Source organism: Camponotus floridanus, unplaced genomic scaffold (assembly GCF_003227725.1).
Source record: "Camponotus floridanus strain SB8 unplaced genomic scaffold, Cflo_v7.5 scaffold215, whole genome shotgun sequence".
NCBI lineage: Eukaryota > Metazoa > Arthropoda > Insecta > Hymenoptera > Formicidae > Camponotus > Camponotus floridanus.
This window is the reverse complement of record NW_020229343.1, coordinates 94,359-117,123: the sequence shown is the minus strand read 5'-3', so window position 1 is coordinate 117,123 and position 22,765 is coordinate 94,359. Positions and strand designations below refer to the sequence as shown.

The 22,765-nt window shown below is 33.0% G+C and overlaps 2 protein-coding genes and 1 long non-coding RNA gene across 3 annotated transcripts; 1 reads left to right on the top strand and 2 right to left on the bottom strand.

Moving 5' to 3' along the window:
- The first annotated feature begins 14 nt into the window (after positions 1-14).
- On the top strand, positions 15-2,864 carry LOC105255149 (LINE-1 retrotransposable element ORF2 protein). The gene has a single exon (XM_011264278.2). It carries the CDS (start codon positions 15-17, stop codon positions 2,862-2,864), a length of 2,850 nt encoding a protein of 949 aa, XP_011262580.2.
- A 7,299-nt stretch (positions 2,865-10,163) lies between these two features.
- On the bottom strand, positions 10,164-11,184 carry LOC112637875. Its single transcript, XR_003122773.1, has 3 exons — positions 11,039-11,184; positions 10,378-10,537; positions 10,164-10,240 (listed from the first exon to the last, which is right to left on the bottom strand). It is a non-coding gene; the product is annotated as an uncharacterized LOC112637875 (long non-coding RNA).
- A 2,385-nt stretch (positions 11,185-13,569) lies between these two features.
- LOC112637879 lies at positions 13,570-18,530 on the bottom strand. The gene is made up of 8 exons (XM_025408551.1): positions 18,402-18,530; positions 17,916-18,269; positions 17,549-17,638; positions 17,055-17,237; positions 16,162-16,323; positions 15,388-15,620; positions 15,012-15,171; positions 13,570-13,908 (listed from the first exon to the last, which is right to left on the bottom strand). The coding sequence occupies exons 1-8, from the start codon at positions 18,460-18,462 to the stop codon at positions 13,739-13,741; spliced, it is 1,413 nt and encodes a 470-aa protein (XP_025264336.1). The 5' UTR covers positions 18,463-18,530; the 3' UTR covers positions 13,570-13,738.
- Between the last annotated feature and the right edge of the window lie 4,235 nt (positions 18,531-22,765).

Sequence of the window (22,765 nt, the reverse complement as noted above, 5' to 3'; positions counted from 1 at the left end):
TCGAAAAGTACGGGATGGAAGTCGTCGCGTTGCAAGAAACAAGATGGACCGGGGAAGGTTCACTTAACGTGGGTTCATATGCGTTTCACTATGGAGGGTCGGAGATCCATAGTTTTGGCGTCGGTTTCATGATTAATAAGAAAATTTTGTCTGCGGTAAAAAACGTTAAATTTATAAACGAAAGACTAGGATTGCTCGTTGTGCAAGGCCGATGGTACAAGATCGCGATAATCAATGGACACGCGCCGACGGAAGATAAGGATGACGAAATTAAAGACGGATTCTACGAGGAACTTGAACGCCTCGTGGACCAGTTGCCGAATGATTACATGAAAATAGTCTTGGGGGATTTTAACGCGAAGATCGGTAAAGAGGACTTTTTTAGACCAACGATCGGGTTCGAAAGCTTGCACGAGGAAAGTAACGATAACGGAGTAAGGGTGATTAACTTTGCGACCGGCAAAAATCTTATCGTCAAAAGCACATATTTTAGACATAAAAATATCCATAAACAAACTTGGATTTCCCCGGATGGAAATACGCGTAACCAAATTGATCATGTTCTTGCAGATAAACGGCGTCACACGAACGTACTCGATGTTAGGTCTTATAGGGGGGCGGATTGCGACTCGGATCACAGTTTGGTAATTGCCAAAATCAGAGAACGTCTTTCGTTAAACAAAACTAACGGGCAGTTAATTGGTTCCAAACGTCTAAATGTGCAAAGTCTTACCGAGGGAGAGAACGGGATAAAATACGCGGTCGAAGTAACGAATAAATTCGCGGCCTTAAAGGAAATTAATGAATCGGAGGATAATGCGGTTGACAAACAATGGGAAAACGTACGCGACGCGATAGTAAAATCGGCGGAAGCCACGGTTGGTTTTTGTAAAAGACGCAAAAGCAAGCCGTGGTTTGACGAAGAATGCGTAAAAATTGTTAAAGTACGAAACAAAGCGCGTATCGCATGGTTGACTCATAATACGGCTGAAACTCGGAATCAGTTTCTTAATATTAGGCAAGCGGCTCATAATATGTTTAAAAATAAAAAGCGTCAATACTTGAAACATAAAATTGAAGAAATAGATGAAAATTGTCAAAGCAGTAACGTCCGCGGTATGTACATGGGAATAAATAATTTTAGAAAGGGATTCCAAGCTAGGACGGAAATGGTAAAAGATGAGAACGATAATTTAATTACGGATTCAACGGGAGTACTAAATACTTGGAAAAATTATTTTGATCAGTTATTGAATGTTGAATCTGAAAGCGACCGGGAAATAGAGAATTTTGAGTTTCACACGGCGGAACCTTTGATTAACGAACCGACAATTTCAGAAGTAAAAATCGCGATTAAAAAATTAAAAAATCATAAAGCACCGGGCATCGACCTGATTCCGGCGGAATTAATGAAATGGGGAGGAAGTAGGTTAATAGAGGAAATTCAGAAATTAATTATCTTAATCTGGAATAAAGAAGCATTGCCGGAACAATGGAAAGATTCAATTATAATTCCGATTTTCAAAAAGGGCGACAAAATGAGTTGTAATAATTATCGGGGCATCTCACTGTTACCTACTTGTTATAAAATTTTGTCGAATATTTTATTGACGAGGCTTGTACCATATGTAGAGGAAATAAGTGGGGATCATCAATGCGGTTTTAGAAGAAATAGATCGACTACAGATCAAATCTTTACTATTCAAATCTTGGAGAAAAAATGGGAAGTTGGTCAACCGGTACATCAACTTTTTATTGATTTCAAAAAAGCGTATGATTCGATTAAACGGGAGAAAATGTTTGAAATCTTAATTCGGCTGGGGATTCCTAAAAAATTGGTTAGCATGGTTCAAACCTGTTTAAAAGATTCTAGAGGTAGAGTAAAAATAGGTAATCAAATATCGGAAACTTTTAACATTCATAGCGGATTAAAGCAGGGGGATGCATTGTCACCTCTTTTGTTTAATTTAGTATTGGAATATGCTATTAAAGAAATGCAGAAAAGTGAAAATGGTCTGCGGTTAAACGGTATAACACAGCTATTAACATATGCGGACGATATTGCTTTGCTTGGGGATAATAAAGTAACATTAATTGATAACACTAAAACTTTATTAGATAAAACGAAAGAACTTGGGTTGCAAGTAAGCGCTGAAAAAACTAAATATATGGTCACTGATAGAATCCAGGATATTCATAATTGCGAAAACTTGGTCATTCGTGATAAAATGTTTGAGTGGGTCAGCAATTTTAAGTATTTGGGTTCGATTTTAAACCAAACTAATGAAATAAGAGAAGAGCTTAAGAAAAGAATTAATTTGGGGAATGCTTGCTTTTATTCGGTTAATAAATTACTCGGTTCGCGAGTGTTGTCTAAGCGTTTAAAAATTAGAATTTACAGAACGATTATTTTACCGGTAGTCCTTTATGGCAGCGAAACGTGGTCATTTACGTTAAAAGACGAGAAGAAATTTAGAGTATTCGAAAATAAAATACTTCGAAAAATCATGGGTGCAAAGCGCGATGAGGAGACGGGCGAATGGAGAAAAATACATAACGTAGAATTACATCGATTATACAATAGTCCAGATATAATTAACGTTATAAAATCACGCCGATTAAGATGGGCAGGCCACGTGGCGCGTATGAGTGAGGATCGAACCGCATATAAAATACTAATGGGTAAACCTAATGGGAAAAGACCATTGGGTAGACCAAGACGTAGGTGGGAGGATAATATTAGAATGGATCTTAACGAAATGGGGTACGAGGGGCGCGAATGGAAGGATCTTGCTCAGGGACGGGAACATTGGCGAGATTTGGTATTTGCGGCTATGAACTTTCAAGTTCCGAACGCCAGTTAATAATAATAATAATAATAATAATAATACTGGAAACAATTTTTAGTTCACTTGTTAAGGACCAAAACCCATGGTCGGAACGTTGTGATACATTGTCAACCAAAAATTGCCAGTGTGGTCGATTTAAATTTCGTCTTTTATTTTATCTACTGGCGACAGGAATTTAACTTAAATAAATAAAGCTTTTTTAAATCTGTTGCACACTGTTTACAGCTTTGTTTTTTATTTATTTGTTTTAACTTAACTAAATTTTATTTGTTTTAACTTAACTAAATTTTACTAGTCTTATTAATCTTATTTGCTTGTCGAGTTATTTGTTGCACATTCAAAGGATTTTCTTGAATACAAAATCTAACGGACGCTATCAATTCATTGAAGCGATGATGTTCTATAAAAATGAAGTGTAATTCCTTTTCTGTTAATTAAATAATCCCGTTTAATTTAATTATAAAGTAAATTAATTTGTAACGATGCGCCCGCGCCTCGTTTCTATTTGTCGTTATTTAATAAAATATAATTACTTCTTTATTCGCTTCCTTAATCGCACCCGCTATCTCGCTCACAACCATGCATGCCCGTACGCTTCCTCGCTCGCACGCTCGCTGTCTTGCTTGCTGTCTCGCTCTTTCCCTCTCGCTCTGTCCGAATATTCGCGAATTTTCGCAGTCATGCCCCACCTGAGTGATTCGCCAGGTAGGGGAATCTCCGGCCGGTATAAAAGCCGACACGACCAGTGCATCGAGGCCAGATCCTGACCAGATCTCGCCCGGGCCGAGGTGTTCCTCGGCTCGACCGGGTGTCTCCAGTGTCGGTCATCCCATCCCGCTCGAGGCGTTACTCGATCCGCCGGGTGTCTGCGGCTTCCTGAAGCCGATCCTGGTCGAGGTGTCTCTCGACTCCCGCCGAGTAACTCCGACTCCTGTACCAGTCCCGGTCGAGGTGTTCCTCGATCCACCGAGTGTCTCCGGTTTTCCCGGATCCAGTCCGAGACGACTTGTCGTCCGATCCACCGGGTAACTCCGGTTTCCTTGTACGCAGTCTCAGTCGAGGCATTGCCCGACTGCACGGGGTGTCGCCGGCATCTCTGAGCCGTCCTGATCCAGCCCTCAACCAGCCCCGTCGACGATTCAACACTAGTTCTAGGTTCCGTGTCCGTCCCGAGTACCCGTCACGTTTCCGTAGATTAAGTCCGCGTTTCCGTGATCGTCCGATACTAGTTATACGCGTTTCTCGTCCATCCGTTGTATATTACTTACCCGCGCAAGACTTACTGTTTTCGTTTGTACACCGGATATTATTTTCAAGTTTAATCATTGTACGCACAATCACACCGACATTTATACTCTCGCATACACACCTTGTACATAATTCATTCATTCAATAAAAATACATCTAGTTTTAAGAAAATGTTCGCACAAGTTGATTTATTTCCCCCCCTTCGCTCAAATCCTGGCTATCCGACGAGCCGTTCCGGAGCGTCAAGAAAAGCGGACCGTTTCAAATTATTTTGCATTAAACAACTGAGTAATTGAAATAACTGAAAGGATCACCGGAGGATTTCCCGAGCCCCGAGGAAGTCAGGCGGGGCAAGGGGCGTTTGCCGAGAGTATTTCTCTTTGCGGCCGAGAATTTCCGGGACCCATACAGCAGAATTACGGCCGTGATAAGAATCGGCCCATGAAGGGCGCGACACGGCCCTGCGCCAATTAGATTCGGCGAGGAAAATCGGGGGAAACGATCGCCGACGTGTCTCCCGCGGACCTCACGCACCTCACTGTTCGGCGGATTAACGACGCAGATCCCGTTGAGAATACCGAGAGCTTTTTCTGTTGACGATCTTCGAGGACCATTCTGGTGAGACGAACGATCTTTCTGTAAGGCCAACAATTTCGCTGCCGCTCGGGCGAATTGTGTCGGGCCCTCGATTTTATGTATCAGATAATATCGATTATTCGCGTTTGTCGCACGTGGCCCATACGCTATTAACGTCTCCGTTCTTTCGCGATTTTGGGAAACACGCGAATAATAGAGGGGCCGAGCGATTCGTCCGAGCTTTTGTTGTAGGACCGCTGCTTCCCCGGGAAACGCCGCCGCCGCCAGTCACCATGTCATATTTCGCGTTGTCGTATATTGTAAATTGTACGCGTTTTCGTGAGATCTATCGTCGTTGTGAGCTTATTTCGTCGTTATTTGCATAATTTGTGCGTTTCGGCTGTCGTAGTTTGTCGGAAAATCTTTATGTTTCGACCGAAACTCGTCGTATTAACGTGACGTCGTTGTATTGCGCCGTACGCCCTACCGCATTCCATCGCGCGGGGCTCGCAAAGTATCGATTGCTATCGGGTAGATCTCGGGCGGGCGAGAACAGTATCGCGGGTGCGATTAATTGCCGCACCTTCATTAACCCGTCGGCTAATAATCTATTTGTCTTTCCCAGCTTTTCACAATAGACACGCATCGACCGCGTGATCCATGCTCTGTCTCGCTCGCTCTTGATCGCGGCCGTGCGCATCGATAGCGCTGTCCTTGTCTCGCTCATGGGACTCGCCGCCGTAATATAAGACGCCGTAAATAAAACAAATTTCACCGAATTGCGACTGGTTGTGCGCGTGAAATTATGTCGAAATGGCAACCAAATGATTAAATACATTTTTTATTTTATTCGATTTTCTTTTCTCGACGAAATATATGTTACGAATTTTTATGATTACTATTAGTTTTCTCTCAGTGTTACAACCGTTCTCGACCTCCTCTCCCCCGCTCTCCGCGAACTCCATGCCTCTACCGACACCGTTTGCGTGAGCTACCGAGATTTCGGGCCGTCACGATCGGCCTTCCGATTTTCTTTGCGATTAATTAGCGTTTCGCGCGGCGCGGATATTCGCGCTTGGCGCCCAGAAATTCTTGTTCTTTTTTTTTGATGCGACCGCCTAGTCGACGGAGGGTGATCATGCCGAAGGTGTGCCGTGGATCAACACCATCGGTCCTCTTAATAACTTCCCCGTTCAGAAAAAAAAAATAAGAAATTTCACGGTCACAGTACATAAATTATCTTTTTCTGCGTAATCATAACTTGTATGAATAGATTACTTGGAAGAATAAGGTTTAGATGTTGCATGAAAGTAAGAAAAGAGTAACATCATATTTGTAAAATTGGAAATATATTTGAAGTTTTGGGAGGATGTACTATATATGTTGATGCTGTCTTATAAAATAATATATATTACGATACGCAACAAACTTGTATTAAACTTTTATGACGATTATATTTTATTATTTACTCATTACATATTTTATATATATATATATATATATATATATATATATATATATATACAGGATGACCCATTTTAACTTAGGCAGCCAAATAACTCGAAAAATAAGCACACTACGAAAAAATGGTTAGAATCAAAATTTCGTCATTTTGAGGGGGACGTACAATGACGTTAAAATCAGCCCCCCCACCCCTCCCCCTGGGCGGTGAGGGGGGGCAAGTTTGAAATCTTAAATGGGAATCCCTATTTTTCATTGCATATTCTTGTAGCTTATCTCGAGAGCTTTCCAAAACACTATAATTAAGTACCTTTTTATTAAGTACTTTTTGAGTTATAAAGCTTGAAATAATTTCTTAATTTTACATAAACCATAAAATATCTAGTAAACCATTCATTTTTCGATTATCTTACCTTCATACTTTTATGTACAAAATAATGAGAGGAATCAATTGGTGTAAAGAAAACACATAGTTGTTTCTAAGAAAAAATATGTAATTTGCAATTAACAACCCAGATAGCACTGAATGTCTTATGGACGTACATTTTAAGTCCAATTTGTGTCCACATGTCCATGGACATAAATAGGGCATAAATTGAATGTCCTCTTTTGGATATCAATCAAATGTCCTAATTAATACGTCCTATGGACATTCGATATATATTATAGTTTAGAATTGTTGATATTTTTATATTAACGTTTAAAAACTATTTGTCTTTTATTATTATAAAATGATTTAAAATATTTTTCAAAAATTTCACTATTTTTTATTATTAAAAGTATATCATTAATAAATATTGTAACAAATATTTTTTAACATTTATCTTCGTATATATAACAAAATAATTAATATTTATAAACAAATTTTTTTAAAAGTGTTTATAATGTATAATTATTTAATTCAATAAACTTATTATATTTGTTGAGAAATTTTCAATATTACAAAATCTGTTTTTTGTACATCATAATCAAAATATTTAAATATTAAATATTAATTATAAATTCTCCAGAGAATTTAATTATTTTAAAATTGTTTTTAAATACACACACACACACATATATATATATATATATATATATATATATATATATATATACAGGGTCTACCAAAAGTGTGGAAACCCCTAAATATCTCGGAAAATATACGTTTTACAGAAAAGTGTTTCCAACAAAAGTTGTAGGGTTTAAGAAGATCTATATACTGATTCTATCAGTTTGACCTTGGATGGCGTCGTCAAGGTCAGGTCAAGGTCACATTGACTTTTTTAAATGACACCCCCTACATTTGATTGCATATTCTTATAGCTTAATTCAAGAGCTTTCCAAAACACTATAATAATGTTCATTTTTATTAAGTACTTTGCGAGTTATGAGGGTTGAATGATAGAGTAGCGCCGGTATTAACATTATCCAAGGTGTACTACATGGAGGTTACTCGCTCGGATTTGCATCTGTTGTGTGTGTGATCCAGCTAACTAAGGCAAGATCGGTCGTGGATCCAGTCAGCAAAAGCAAAGACCCAACCAAATTACAATCGAGCATTTAAAGACCTGGAAAGCAATCGACATTGTAAACAGTAAATAAATTTGTGGATGCTCATTTATCATAATAATTGTTCGAAATGTGTGCGTGTGCGTGCGTGCGGTGCGTGTATACAGAGATCAGGTTAGGTTGCACCAAACGATTGCAAATGTGTTTCAATGTGTTAAAGTAAATGCTGAAAGTGGCTGCCATTTACTTCCTGACAATATGCTAATCTTTGGTAGAATGTAGAAATGACTTTACGATTCGTTTCAAAAGGTATCAAAGCCATTTCATCCCTTATTCGCTGTATCAATTCGTGAATGGTTTTAGGTTTTGTTCTGTAAACCTTACTCTTCAGATATCCCCATAGATAATAATCAAGAGGAGTTAGATCTGGTGACCGAGGTGGCCAATCCTCTCCTCCCTCATTTCCGTTCCTTCTTCCTATCCACCGTAGCGGAAAAGTCTCATTTAAAATACGACGTGGTCCTGCACCAAAATGAGCAGGAGCTCCATCATGCTGAAACCATATTTCTTGGAAATTATTTGGAAAAGTATTCTGTATGGCTGGAATTATTTGATCAACAAGTAATCTCTCATACCTTTGAGCGTTCAAATATTCTTCAAAAAAAAACGGCCCTATTAAATAGCCATCTATTATTCCGCACCATACATTTATTTTTTGTGGATGTTGTGTGTGAGTTTCCCGCACCCAATTCGGGTTCTCATCTGACCAGAAACGAAAATTTTGATTATTAACTTCTCCCGTTAAGGTAAAAGTTGCCTCGTCTGTGAAAACAATTTGATAAGGGAAGATGGGCCGGACATCTATTAGTGCCATCATTCTTTCACAGAAATGTATACGACGCTCCTCATCTCCGTTTTGCAATTCTTGAACGTATTGCAATTTATATGGATGGAACTTGTTCTTCTTTAAAATTCTCCAAACCGACATGGGAGCAATATCGTGAGTTTGAGCGACTCTCTGAACACTAGAATTGGGATCTTCAATAAATGTCTGCAGAACATCAAGTTGTTTTTCTTCGTTGGTTGCAGACAATGGTCTTCCTGACTTAGAGCGATTTCTTACGCTACCAGTTTGTCTAAAACGTTCTATTGTTTTTAACACAGTGGACTTATTAATTCGACGGTTCGGATACGTGTCATTAAATAATCGAACGACATCAGAGAACGATCTTTCGTTATCACCCCATCCACGCATCATGAGGATAGTGATTCTTTCACGTTCCGACAAGTCGCCAGCCATTTTTAAAACGTTTAATTTTAATTAATCGTACGTTGTATTTGGACGCTAACAATTAATTTCTGCTTGCTCAAAGCTGAAGTTAGAAGGTGCTCGTTCTTTGATAGCTTTATACATTCTTAGTTGAATTTTAAATGCGAGTTAGACTGCATGTAGTGCGTCACATAGCGGTAAATGAAGGAACTAACGAGACGTTTCATACACGTTTTATGGAGCAATTTTTTGGCAATTTGACTTCAGCGAAATATGAGGATATGTTGAGGAATCGATCTTGCCTTAGTTAGCTGGATCACACACACAACAGATGCAAATCCGAGCGAGTAACCTCCATGTAGTACACCTTGGATAATGTTAATACCGGCGCTACTCTATCATTCAACCCTCATAACTCGCAAAGTACTTAATAAAAATGAACATTATTATAGTGTTTTGGAAAGCTCTTGAATTAAGCTATAAGAATATGCAATCAAATGTAGGGGGTGTCATTTAAAAAAGTCAATGTGACCTTGACCTAACCTTGACGACGCCATCCAAGGTCAAACTGATGGAATCAGTATATAGATCTTCTTAAACCCTACAACTTTTGTTGGAAACACTTTTCTGTAAAACGTATATTTTCCGAGATATTTAGGGGTTTCCACACTTTTGGTAGACCCTGTATATATACATATATATATCTCACAGAATTATCATCTTCCATTTCTGGAACATATCACAATATTACGCATTATAATAAATCTTAACAACTAAAAATTAAATCTTTGGACATGGTCACATATACATATTAGTATCACATACATACGTATTATAAAATAAACTTTTCGTTTCTGGAAATATCGTAATATTACGCATTATAATAAATCTTAACAACTAAAAAATAAATCTTTAGACATGGTTACATATACATTATTATCACATACGTACGTATTATAAAATAAACTTTCCATTTCTAGAAATATCGCAATATTACGCATTATAATAAATCTTAACTAGAAATTAAATATTTGAACATGGTTACATATAGTACATGGTTACATTAATATCACATACGTACGTATTATCAAATTAACTTTAACAACTTAAAACTAAAACTTTGAACGCTATTACAATGTTAATATTACACATCATGTGTGTCATATGTAGATAATATATATGTAAATAATATATCAAAATTCGTCTTCTTTTTCTTGTTCAATTCTTTATTTATCTTCCTTCTTCTTCTCAGCATTCAATCTTTCTTTGGCTCTTCGCAGCCATTTCTGGATCGCCTCTTCTAAAATTTTTTTAGTATATTCGGAATTACTCTCTTGACCGGAAACTGTAATAAAAATCAGGATCTTGTAATCAGTAATTTCTTTTTTGATTATACATGTGGTTTTATTAAGATTAATCATTTAGATAAGAAAAATTGTATTAGTATACAAATAAATAGCATTATGTATATTAGACGCTTACTAATTAACAAGTCAGCGAGTTTTAAATGACAAAACTTTCGCTTTTGTTTTGCTCCAAGCCAACTATATTTTTCTGCTAGCTCATTGGTCAATAAACGAGTACAATTGCGCTTAATAAATTCATAAGGATGTTTTCCTCCAACTCGAGATACTTCTTTAACCTACAATCAATGTTTTGAGTACATTTTATTTTGAAAATTACAAGTGTAACAAATATATTTAATATTAATTTAATAATTTGAATATTTATTATTAATTTTTAGTAATATATTTCCATAGTAAACACTAATTAGACTTACAATGTAATACAAATAGAATTAAAAAGAATTGAAAAAAAATCAGTTTCATTTTTTGAAATTTATATACTAATTTGATTTAATAAATTTTTATTTCCAATTTGAATTTATTTACTAAGTTAATTTGTATTTTATAATCAACATACCTATTTAAAATTTTAGATCAATTAGCTATAATTGTCTTTAAAATATTTTTGAAAACTTATATCATTGCAAATAATTTAAAATAAAAAATTAACAGCAAACATGAGAATTGCAACAATTTCTGTGTATCATAAATATATAATTATACTATTCAACTACTACTAAAGTACTAGTATCCAACTACTAGTTATAGTTTAATGATAATTAACGAAGTATTATTACTGATGTTTCGAAATTATTTGGTTGGTTTAAAAATTGCTCAACATGCTCTTCTAAATCTTCGATAGAATTAAAAGGAAGATGGAGAAAAGAAAAAATAGACTCTTCTCTTTGATTATTGCCATTTGGCCGTTGACGGATTTGTTGCATCAGTTCATTTTTCATGTCTCTTAAATCATCTGCTATTTGCCATAATTGTGTCCTGAAGTATGATTGCTGACGGATATAATTTCTTTAAAATACTGAAGCACTATATTGTAAATAAGAACAAAAATAATAAAGATTACTTATTAAATTTCCAATTTTTTAAAAACTATTAAGATTGTATATGCATATATTCCCTGATAGCACAGAAAAGTGTCTGCAATGTTGCAGAAACATAACACTGAAATGTTGAAACTGTTGCAGTTACGTTACGTAATGTCTCTGCAATGTTTCTGTAAGGTTGCAGCAACGTCAAAATGTCCGCTTTTATCCGCAAGAACGTTTCTGAAATATTACAGAAATATGTTTTGGAAGCTTTCAGTTAGGTTACTGTAATGTTTCTTTTTAATTTCTGTTAGGTTGCTGTAATGTTCTTTTTAATTTTATTAGAAACATTGCAGAAATGTCGCAAGAACGTATGATATTAATTATTATTGTTGAAATAAAACACAAATACTTTTAATAAATCACTTTATTTTTATTATATATATTATGTATATTTACTCATATTTAATAGAAAATTATTTATATAGAAAATTATTTATATAGAGAATTATTTATATAAAAAAACGTAATATATAATTATAATTTTATAAATTATAATTTTTAATATATATATATATATATATATATATATATATATATATCTTTTCTTATATTGCACTTTTTATATTGCATGCTTTTAAAATACTGATCACTTTATTATTTATCACTTATTTCATCAGCATCATCATAATAATCATCATCAGCAGCAGCAGCAGCAGCAGCACCGTCTGCTGCTTTCTGATCTTTCCTGAAAATAAAAATAATAATCTGTGAGAAAAATAACGAAATAAAATATTTAATTTGTTTAAAGATAGAAAAAAATAAGGAAAATGTATGTGTGTATATATAAATATATATATATATATATATATATATATATATATATATATATGTGTATAGTATACATATATGTCATATTTTATTGGTACATATACATATACAGGGTGTCAATTAAGTCCCGGGACGGCTGAATATTTTCTCATGTAAGGTATTTTTTAAAAAGGTCAAGGTCATTTCTGAAGTAATTTTCAACGAGGAATTCAACGGTGACCTTCAATTTGACCTTGAGCTTGACCTTCAAGGTTATTTGAAGGTCAAAGTGTTTTTTTTTAATAGGAACCCCTATTTTTGATTGTATATTCTTATAGCTGACCTCGAGAGCTTTCCAAAACACTATAATAAAATATTTTTCCCTCAAGCATTTATCGAGTTATGATGCTTCAAATCATTTCTTAATTTTACATAAACCGTAAAATATCTTGTAAAATATTCACTTTTCGATTATTTTACCTTAATACTTTTATGTACAAAATAATGAGAGGAATCAATTGGCGTAAAGAAAACATATAGTTGTTTTTAAAAAAAAATATGTAATTTGCAATTAACAATTCCATATTTTTTCTTAAAAACAACTGTATGTTTTCTTTAAACCAATTGATTCCTCTCATTATTTTGTACATAAAAGTATTAAGGTAAAATAATCGAAAAGTGAATATTTTACAAGATATTTTACGGTTTATGTAAAATTAAGAAATGATTTGAAGCATCATAACTCGATAAATGCTTGAGGGAAAAATATTTTATTATAGTGTTTTGGAAAGCTCTCGAGGTCAGCTATAAGAATATACAATCAAAAATAGGGGTTCCTATTAAAAAAAAACACTTTGACCTTCAAATAACCTTGAAGGTCAAGCTCAAGGTCAAATTGAAGGTCACCGTTGAATTCCTCGTTGAAAATTACTTCAGAAATGACCTTGACCTTTTTAAAAAATACCTTACATGAGAAAATATTCAGCCGTCCCGGGACTTAATTGACACCCTGTATATAAGTATATATACATACCCTAACAGCACAAGTAGATTCTGAGAATGTTCTAAGAATATCGCAAAAGTATATTGTGTATATTCTCAGAACAATCTCAAACGTACTGCGATTGACGCAGTACGTTCTGCGAATGATCTAATGTCCGGGGTAGCATCTCCCATAGTATTTCTCCGCGAATGTCTATAGTTGGAGGATAGTTTCAGAAAATGATGAAAATGGGAAGATTGCAGTAGATCATTTATACACGCACACATATATACCGCCAAGTGCGCGCGTGCTCACGCATTGAACAGGATAGGTTAGGATTAGGTTAGGTTAGGATTAGATTATTAATGTCAATTTTGATTTTTTATTGATGTTTTTATTGCAAAAACGTTACTTCAAAATATGTGTCATATACATTATGAACACATTATTCTTCATTACATATATGTTATGTATATATATATATATATAACATTTATAAATAAAAGAAAAAGTAAATTCTCTATATATCGTAAACTCTCTCAAAATAAAGATTTTCATTATAACTCGAACAAAATTTGAAAAAAGCAAAATTCTTAATTGTAATCTTTGGCTCTTGCGCTAACGTGTCTTATTTAAATACGTTGACAAGATAATTATCACATTCAGTCAGAGGGCTCTTCTAGTTCTTCCGGAAGATCGTTTCGATCCCTCTGAATTTTTCTTTTTTTTTCTTTCTCTCTATCAATACGCTCTTTAGCGTGAGCTAACCATACTTTTATTGTATTAGATATGTGCTCATCCTTTGCTGCTTCATGCGCGTTTCTTACAATAGCTAAAACAGAAGGAAATATGTTTTTTGAAATTAATTATTTCAACTTCTTTTTTATTTGAATAAAAGGCATCTCTAACACATTTGCAAAATGTAATTTAAATAAAATAGAATAAAATGAAATTTCTTCTTTTTAATTTTGTTTCTAAGACTCGTATGTAATTATGATGGATATAATTGAAAAATATTAATATGACTATTACAATTTCAAACATTTTTAACATTTTTCAGAAAATTAAAATATAATGTATTACAAGTGTATCAAAAGTAATTTTTAGTTTTATCAAAATATTCAAAAGCCTTAATAATGTTAGGAAGAAAAAAATTGTTCCTTAAGGGGGAATACGCAGTCAGGCAGTGCGAAAACAGAGGGTCTTTCTCGAATTTTTTAAAAGAAAACGAATAGTTTTTTATTTACAAACTTTTGCATGATATTAATCAACATTTAAGAACATTTTGTAATTTTTTCATTAAGAAATAATAATAATTATAATTGTTGTGACTATTTTGATATGGCTCCTAAAAAAAGTGGCATTCCGATGGACACTGTAACTCGAGGCAGGATCATCTGAAACCAAAAACCCAAAAAGATTTCGTTAGTAGAAGACTTTGTCTTTCATGTGAACGAAGGATTTTGAAAAAAATTAAATTTTGAATTTTTTAGAGAACTTTTAAGTTTAGAGAACTTTTAAGTCACGATTTTTGCTTAAAAAATCGACCGATTTTATTTTTTAAAACAAGTTCTAATCATCAAAAAAAATTCTTCGTTCACACGGAAGGCAAAGTCATCTACTAACGAAATGTTTTTGGGTTTTTTATTTCAGATGATCCTGCCTCGAGTTACAGTGTGTCCACCGCCTCGAGTTACAGTGTGTCCACCGGAATTTTTTGAGGAGCCATATTAAAATAGTCACAACAATTATAATTATTATTTTTTAATTAAAAAATATTAATTAAAAAATTACGAAATATTCTTAAATTGTTGATTAATATTATGCAAAAGAGTTTGTAAATAAAAAACTTTATTAGTTTCCTTTTAAAAAATTTGAGAAAAATCCTGTTTTTGCGCCGCCTGACTGCGTATTCACCCTTAATAGTTTACTTACTTAATATTACTTGACACAAGTTCAGCTGGGAAAAATTCTTTTTTTTTTTGGCACCATGCCAACTATATAATACAGCAACTTTGTTTGAGACTATTTGTCTCAATAAATTTAAACATGAATTTTTAATATCCCGCGCTGTCAATCGTGTTAACTGTTTGATCTGTAATAAATAGAAAATATTATTAATACCTCTTTCAAACGTGAGTTTTTAAAAGTATAGCTTTTTAAACAACACTTCTTGGATGTCACTTAGGCATCCTAATTAAAGAAGTTATATCACACACTTTTAATTTTCAATTTTTAAAGCAATCATTAACTGTTATCCTCTTCAATAATTCTCTTAAACAAATATTTTCTAATATTGAATTATAATTACCATTTCATTTCGGTATACAATGTCATTCGTCAATTTTCGTTCCATAATTTCTAAATCATTTTCGTCTCTTAGTGGTAAATGTTGAAAAATATCAATTTTTTCCTGTGCTTCTTCTGCAATCTGTGCGGTATTAGAAACCTTTTCTAAAATTTTTTGGGTTAGTTTCAGGTTATTGCTCATTTTTAATTCCAGATGTTGGAATTTTTTAATTATGTAGCGTTCAAAATCAAATCCTACAACACATTTAAATTACATTTATGCATGTATATATATATATATATATATATATATATATATTAATATGTACATAAAAGTATTAAAGTATGATTATTAAAAAATTAGTATATATATATGTATAAACGTAGTTTCATAAATATTTTAGTTTTCATATCACAATATATTAAAATGAAATAAAATAATCTCATAAATTTAATAAAATGATCTCGTAAACCTTACAATTTTTAGTAATTTTTAAAACGTTTTTCGTAAGATTTATTTAGATTTATTTAGATTTATTTATTTTTTAGCAAATCTCGCGTAACTTAAACCAGTGTATGAGTACATACATACATGCCTATATACTTTTACGAATTATATGTTAAAAATACAAAAAGATCGCAAAATTTTAAAAATAAAATTGTTTTAAAATAAATGTTTTTGAAATAGTAAAATATGTAATGGAATTGCTGATTTTCTTTGAAAGCGTCGATATTGAAATTTTGGAGTGTATTTGAAACTTTTAAGATTAAAAAAATTATACAGTTGCATACTAACCCTCAGTATAATTTGACATATGTCTGTTGGGCAGGACATTTTCATTATGAAGACGTTCAGTGATGTCTATCGAAGTATTTAACATATGTCTGTTGGGGGGGACATTTTCATCATGAAGACGTTCAGTAATGTCTATCGAAGTTTCCGCGCACTGTCCTGAAACTGATTAAATAATGCTATCATTGTTTCCAAACAATTTAAACCAATTTATTTACATTTAAGGGCGTTCTATAATGCAATGTAAATATCTCGACACCAGTCGTGAAGCAATTGCGAGAGCCAATTAGAAGCTCAGAATGAGAATAGAAACAGGAGGGAACATATAGTACTAAGCAGGCGGATGGAAGTGACTATATACAATGTATAAAGTGATGCTCAAGATAGCTACTCAAGCGTTGATTTATTGTCTGAAACAGGAGCCGATCATGTTTGATGCAAAGTGACGCTCAAGATGGCTGCCATGACGTAGTTCCGTTCGTCAAAATCCTGCCTCAACTATCGATATTTTCCCTCCTGTTTCTATTTACTCTGAGTTTAAAAATGTCACTACTTCATAATTGATAATGGAATGATTGCGACGCATTGCCTCTTACAATAGTTCAATAATTTCTAAAAAACATGAATAATATAGAAGACAAAATTTCTTACTATTTGTTCTACACTGCCCGTCAATGACTCGTGCTGTTGTTATGTCTCTCTTACTCTGCCTATACCGGCGCTGAGGTACGAAACAGAATAAGAGAGAAATAACAAATCCAACGCAAATCATTGACGGACGGTATACATACATAAACATATATACATGTATATATAATCTAAATAAATAAACATTTACACACATACAATAATTAAAGACACATTAAATAATTAAAGACAAAACGGAGATTACTAACCTCGCTTAGAATTTAAATTCAAACTTGGAAGACTTGTATCACAACGCGGAATTACACATTTCTTTACATCGCCGCGCGCATGCCGTCGTTCAGGCTCATGATTATCACAACGTGGGAATACACATTTATTTATATCGCGCCGTCGTTCAGGTTCAGGATTTACATTAACAATACACTGTGAATCTGAAAATGGTAAAACAAAACATATAAATCATAAAAAATTAAAATTGTGTGTTAAAATATTAAGTAAAATATGCAATATTAATGCAATTTGTAAAAAATAGTTTCCTTTAAAAATTAGATAATAAAGTGCAATTTTTAAAAACTTTGTACATGAACACAAGAAAATATAAATACGCATGCAGAAATATAAACGTACACACACACACGCACGCAGTCATTATATATGTATATATTAGATATTCGAGAATATAAAATGTAAATTAGTAATGTACATAAAATAGAAGGTATATAGAAATCATTTCCATACAAACCTTGGCTGGAATTTAAATCCAAATTTGGACTGCGTCGGACTACATTTTCATAATCAGAATACTCCGAAATTGCGAAACTGCTTTGTGAAGCTAAAAGTAAAAAAGAAAAAAGTATATAACTATTAATATTCCAATAAAATTTTGTTTTTGCATTATTCTATATGTTTTAATGTGCGATATTAAACATGATATAATACAGAATTTAATGTAATACATAATGTTTTTTATTACAAGGTTAAAATGATTCTTGATATAAAATCTTTATCTAATCAAAATAAAATAGAGCATTGAATATTATAATTTTATTATAATCGTATTGCTGTTGTAAAAACTATCATGTATACATATTTAGATAAAAATTACTTACGAAAATCAACTTCTTCAATGTTGTTAAAATTGTAAGATGCAGTACTTTCTTGTTCCAGTTTTGTGTCGGCAATTTTAGAATACTTTATTGTATTATTTTTACATACTCGAGTTGTTTTTGTGGACGTCTCCTTATAGACGTTTTTGATTGGAGGTTTGGGAAGATCTGAGAGAATGGCTTGCTCAGAATCGCTTTCATCGTTAGTATACTCATATGAACTGGAATCATGCATCTTAGCCGCTCTAATTTTGCGGGATTTTTTACAAAGTTTCTGTCTATCCTCGTCGGTACAAGAATTGATGTCGGACATTTCTTCAGCTAATTTCAATTTTTGTCGAGCCACAGCATAGTTTGCTGAAAAAATAATATATGAAATAAACATAATATAAGCACCATTGTTTTTCTATAAAAGCAAATAAAAGTATCAATATCGTATTTATAGAAAATAAATATATTACAAAAACTTTAAATAATTAAATTACTTACAAGATGTCGCATATATTTTCAGGACAGTATGCTCCTCCCATGTACAATCAGGTACTTCCATCAATTTAACCGCTTTGTCATATCTGTCGTTACTGATATAATGTCTGGGCCATTTTCATTTTCGTAAATCACTACTTAACCAAGTAGCGGGTACGATTTGCAGACCATCTTTGAACTCAACAATAGCATATTTCTTTTTATTGTCCATTCTGTGCGAAAATAGATGCAAAAATTAAATATCGGAATGTAGAAGCGGAAAAACGGCAAACTTGTCATTTTCATATGGCAATTTAACATATTTTTTAACTATGGTTTTCAACGGCCATGCCTTTAAGTCAGATAAAGTATGAACAGAATAGATATCCAGTAACGAAGATAAACACGGAACATTAAAGACATCTTCCTTTTCCATGAATTCTTGACCAATAATGACAGGAATATTTCGTTTTGCGCAGTAAACTACATTTTTTATACAGACAATTGCACCACAACTTAAACCACAACAGCTATCGGAAAGTGTGTCAGCTTTGAATGTCATTCCGTTGAACTTGACAACTTTATATTGTGGATTGTGGCAATTCGGAATAATAGGACCATCATAATGTAAGGACATTAAATTATAATGTTGTGGCCCATAATGTGGCCTAGTAGTTGAGGTAAATAAGCTCTTTTCTTTTTCAATGAATCTTCGTACAACTTGTTGTAAAGGTTTTTCTGATTTTCGAATATACTTTTTAAGTATCTGCATGTAATTTTCAAATTGAAAGGCACTGAAGTTGTCTAGAGGTCCATATATTTTGACGTCATCAACAAGATGAATAAGACTATGCACATTATGTGATACGTTTTGCGCTCCGTACAATTTTACAAATGTTTTAACAAAGAAATAAATAAGCTCTTGTGCATAGCTAAGGTGTTCGTGTAACTTCTCCGAGGACAAAATCCTTATAACAACATGTAATGTCATAAAATGTATATATACATCTTTTTTTAATATAGATTTAAATGCTATTGGTCCTGTATAAAGTAATATTTGTCTATATTCTGTAGCTTTCCACAATTTCACACAATCTAATCTTCGTGGTTTTCGTGCAAATTCAACAGGTATTGATGGTTTTAATTGGCTTATTAAACGTGTAGAAATATCGTTCACGGCTTTGTATTGTAATCGATATTGCAGTTCTCCATGAAGCCATAAGTTTAACAATTTGCGCATAATTCCTAAGCACACCAAATGCATATAGTCCAAAGGCACATTTGTTACAGGTTTGAATTGAGGAATATTTAAGAGACTGCACGTTATATTTGGCTTATGATAATTATCGTCTATCTTTTGTATGAAATCATCGTCAGATCTAACAAGGAAAGGGTCGGAAGTGTCCCCCTCCGATTTTAATGAGCTTTGAATATGTTGTAGTCTAGATCAAAATAGGAGACACGTATTTTTTTATAAGTGCTGAGTCGGCCGTTAAGGGGGTGAAACACCTTCTTGAAAAAAATCGATTTTTTCATTTCTCAGCGGATACCGTCGAAGCGATAAGAGATATAAACAAAAGTTTCAAATAAAAGTTTTATGGTCTTTAATGTACTTCAAAATCATGTAATCAGATTTGTCGAAAATGTCATATTTTTCGAAATCCCCCCCCTCCCTTTTAATGTTTGAAAATTTTTAAATTTGTCTCATAACAAAACTTATAGCTCATTTAACGACAAATTCAATCATATATAATAAAGTTGTATTCCGAAGTCACATTTTTCAGAAATAAATTAAAAATATCCCTATACACTACTATACGCCCGCTTTATCCGCCTTATGACGCTCGTTATTCACAGCGACAGTCATTTTTCTTCGCAAACTCACAGAGGCAACCATAAATTAGCAATAAATAATTTATGAGAATATATTTTTATAAATTATAGAAATTATATTTATAAATATAATTATAAATTATATAATAATTATAATTATAATATATGTCTATATTATGTGACAATAAATATACATATAATTTATATGGAAAAGTAATGTTTTTAATGCATGAAAAATAAAACTAGTCGGACAAGGAAAATTATTGATCAGATGCCGATGTTAATAGATTCAATTCTATGAATAAACAGATGTCGCATTCGCGAAATGAGTTGGTGCAATATATTATTTTATTAACAACTGCGTGCAGTGGAACACATATTACTATTAAAGCGTCTATCGAATATACGCGAGCGCGATAGTAAATATATTTATATATATAAGAAAATAATTAAAAGGATTATAACTTATAAAGCGAGCGAAAAAATGCGTCGCGATAAGAAAGTCAGCTGCCCGAAGTGCTGATACAGCCAGTATCACACGGCCAAGTCATCAAACAGAGGAAGAAATCACTCTCGAAATAGCGCTGAATTGCAATAAAATGCGAGGAAGTCTTCGGACTTCCTTCGCTTGCATTTTGATCACGCCACTTTAGAAATAACCAATGATTTTATTTGGTCATGCCACCGCGCGATCCTCCTCCGATAATCGTTCAGAACCGGAGGCGTTAAAAGCCACCGCCTAGAAGCGGCGGACAGTCACAAATCAGTTATCAAATAATTAACAAGTGCTCGAGTTAATTAACAAGACTAGCCGTTATCCTGAAAAAACAATTGTGCCCCACGCACACAACAATACAGTATGTATGTACTTTTTCGATTTTTAAAACTTTTATAGTTTTTTGCTTTTACTTACACTTCATTCAAAATTGCGGTTTATCTGTTTTGTTTTAATGTATTTAAATTATAATTAATATTTTATTACTTTATTTAAGTTATGTGATAAAACTGTTCTATTTTTCATGAAACTCGGAAAACGTAACAAATTATTAATACGCATTAAATAATAAAATATTTTTGTTGCTAATAAGTATTTTTTTGCTAATATTTATAAAACAAATATACATAATGTTAATAATTTTTTTAGATAATGTTTAATCCAAGAAATGTAGCAGTACTGCTATACACTGCACTGTATATGACTGGGGAATTCCCAGAAAGTCCTGTTACAACAGATGAAAATGAAACAAAAGACATGATGGAAAATATGCTTCGATCAATGTATGAAGAAGCGTTTGAAGTTTATGAAGAATCATCATTAGATTTTCAAAACGAATTTGATATACCTGAAGTAGAACCTGTAATTGATGAAGAAAGAGAAGAAGACACATATTTTGTAAAAGAAATTGAATGTGTTGCGGATTCTGTACCAATAGAATATAAAAGAAATGCAGTAGAGTTATGGAGAAGTGGAACAAAAAAGTCAAGAACTCTTGCATCTATAAGAAATAGATTTCGGAAAGTCACGTCATTACGTCAATTAAGAAGATGGGAGCAGCAAGTAAATCAAGGTGGCAACAGATTTGATAAACTGAAAGAAATTTCAACATATACGTTAAATAAATTCCATGAAGGTATTGAAAAGGGAATAATTATTCATGACATTGATATTGCTCGATGGGCTCTTCGCGCACAGAAGGAAGTAAATCTACTTGGGTTTACAGCATCATTATCATGGGTAAAAAGGTTTAAGCTTGCACATAATATCGTATCTAGAAAAATTACAAAATTTATAACAAAAAAAAATTTAGCGTCAGACAAAGATTTAGAAGCACGAAGCAAGTCATTTATCGAAAATGTTAAATCTTCTATTATACAATATGGAATTGAAAATGTATATAATTCGGACCAAAGTGGATTTCAATTAGAATTTCATTCCGGTCGTTCACTATCACCTATTGGTATTAAAAAAGTAGAGCGCATAGTACAATCCATATCAGCAACTACACATAGTTATACTATACAACCTATTGTTTCAGCTGATGGTAGATTATTATCGCCTCTGTTTATTGTTTTAAAAGAACCTACTGGAACATTTGGTCCAATAGTAAAAGAAACAATGTTTAAAGATAATAATATCTTTGTCATGGCATCAAAATCTGGAAAATTAACATCGCATCATTTTGAGATCTGGATAAAAGAAGTGTTTTTTCCAAATGTTGGACCAAAATCAGTGTTATTATTAGATTCTTGGACTGGTCATTGTCCTGATATAATTCAAAGAAACAAACCAGATTTTATAGACAATATTAATTTGTTAACTATACCAGCTGGAGCAACGGGAAAAATACAACCTTTAGATGTATTCGGTTTTCGTTTATGGAAAAATTTTGTTAGACATTTTTCAGATACCATCATGCTTTTAGATCTTGACGTCAAGCTTCATTCAAGAAACAATATTTTAAAATTACAATCATTAACACATAATCAATTTTCATCACCAAGGTTTAAAAATTTATTCAAATATGCATGGTATAAAAGTGGTTATTTAGAAAAGA

What these genes read in the sequence shown, in the direction of transcription:
- LOC105255149 (XM_011264278.2), top strand. Translation starts at nt 15, where the DNA reads ATGGAAGTCGTCGCGTTGCAAGAAACAAGATGGACCGGGGAAGGTTCA.
- LOC112637879 (XM_025408551.1), bottom strand. Translation starts at nt 18,462, where the DNA reads ATGGAAGTACCTGATTGTACATGGGAGGAGCATACTGTCCTGAAAATA. An exon ending in CATTGAAGAAGTTGATTTTC is followed by an intron (nt 17,639 to 17,915) that starts GTAAGTAATTTT and finishes TTTTACTTTTAG; the next exon opens with CTTCACAAAGCAGTTTCGCA. An exon ending in TTGTATACCGAAATGAAATG is followed by an intron (nt 15,172 to 15,387) that starts GTAATTATAATT and finishes TATTTATTACAG; the next exon opens with ATCAAACAGTTAACACGATT.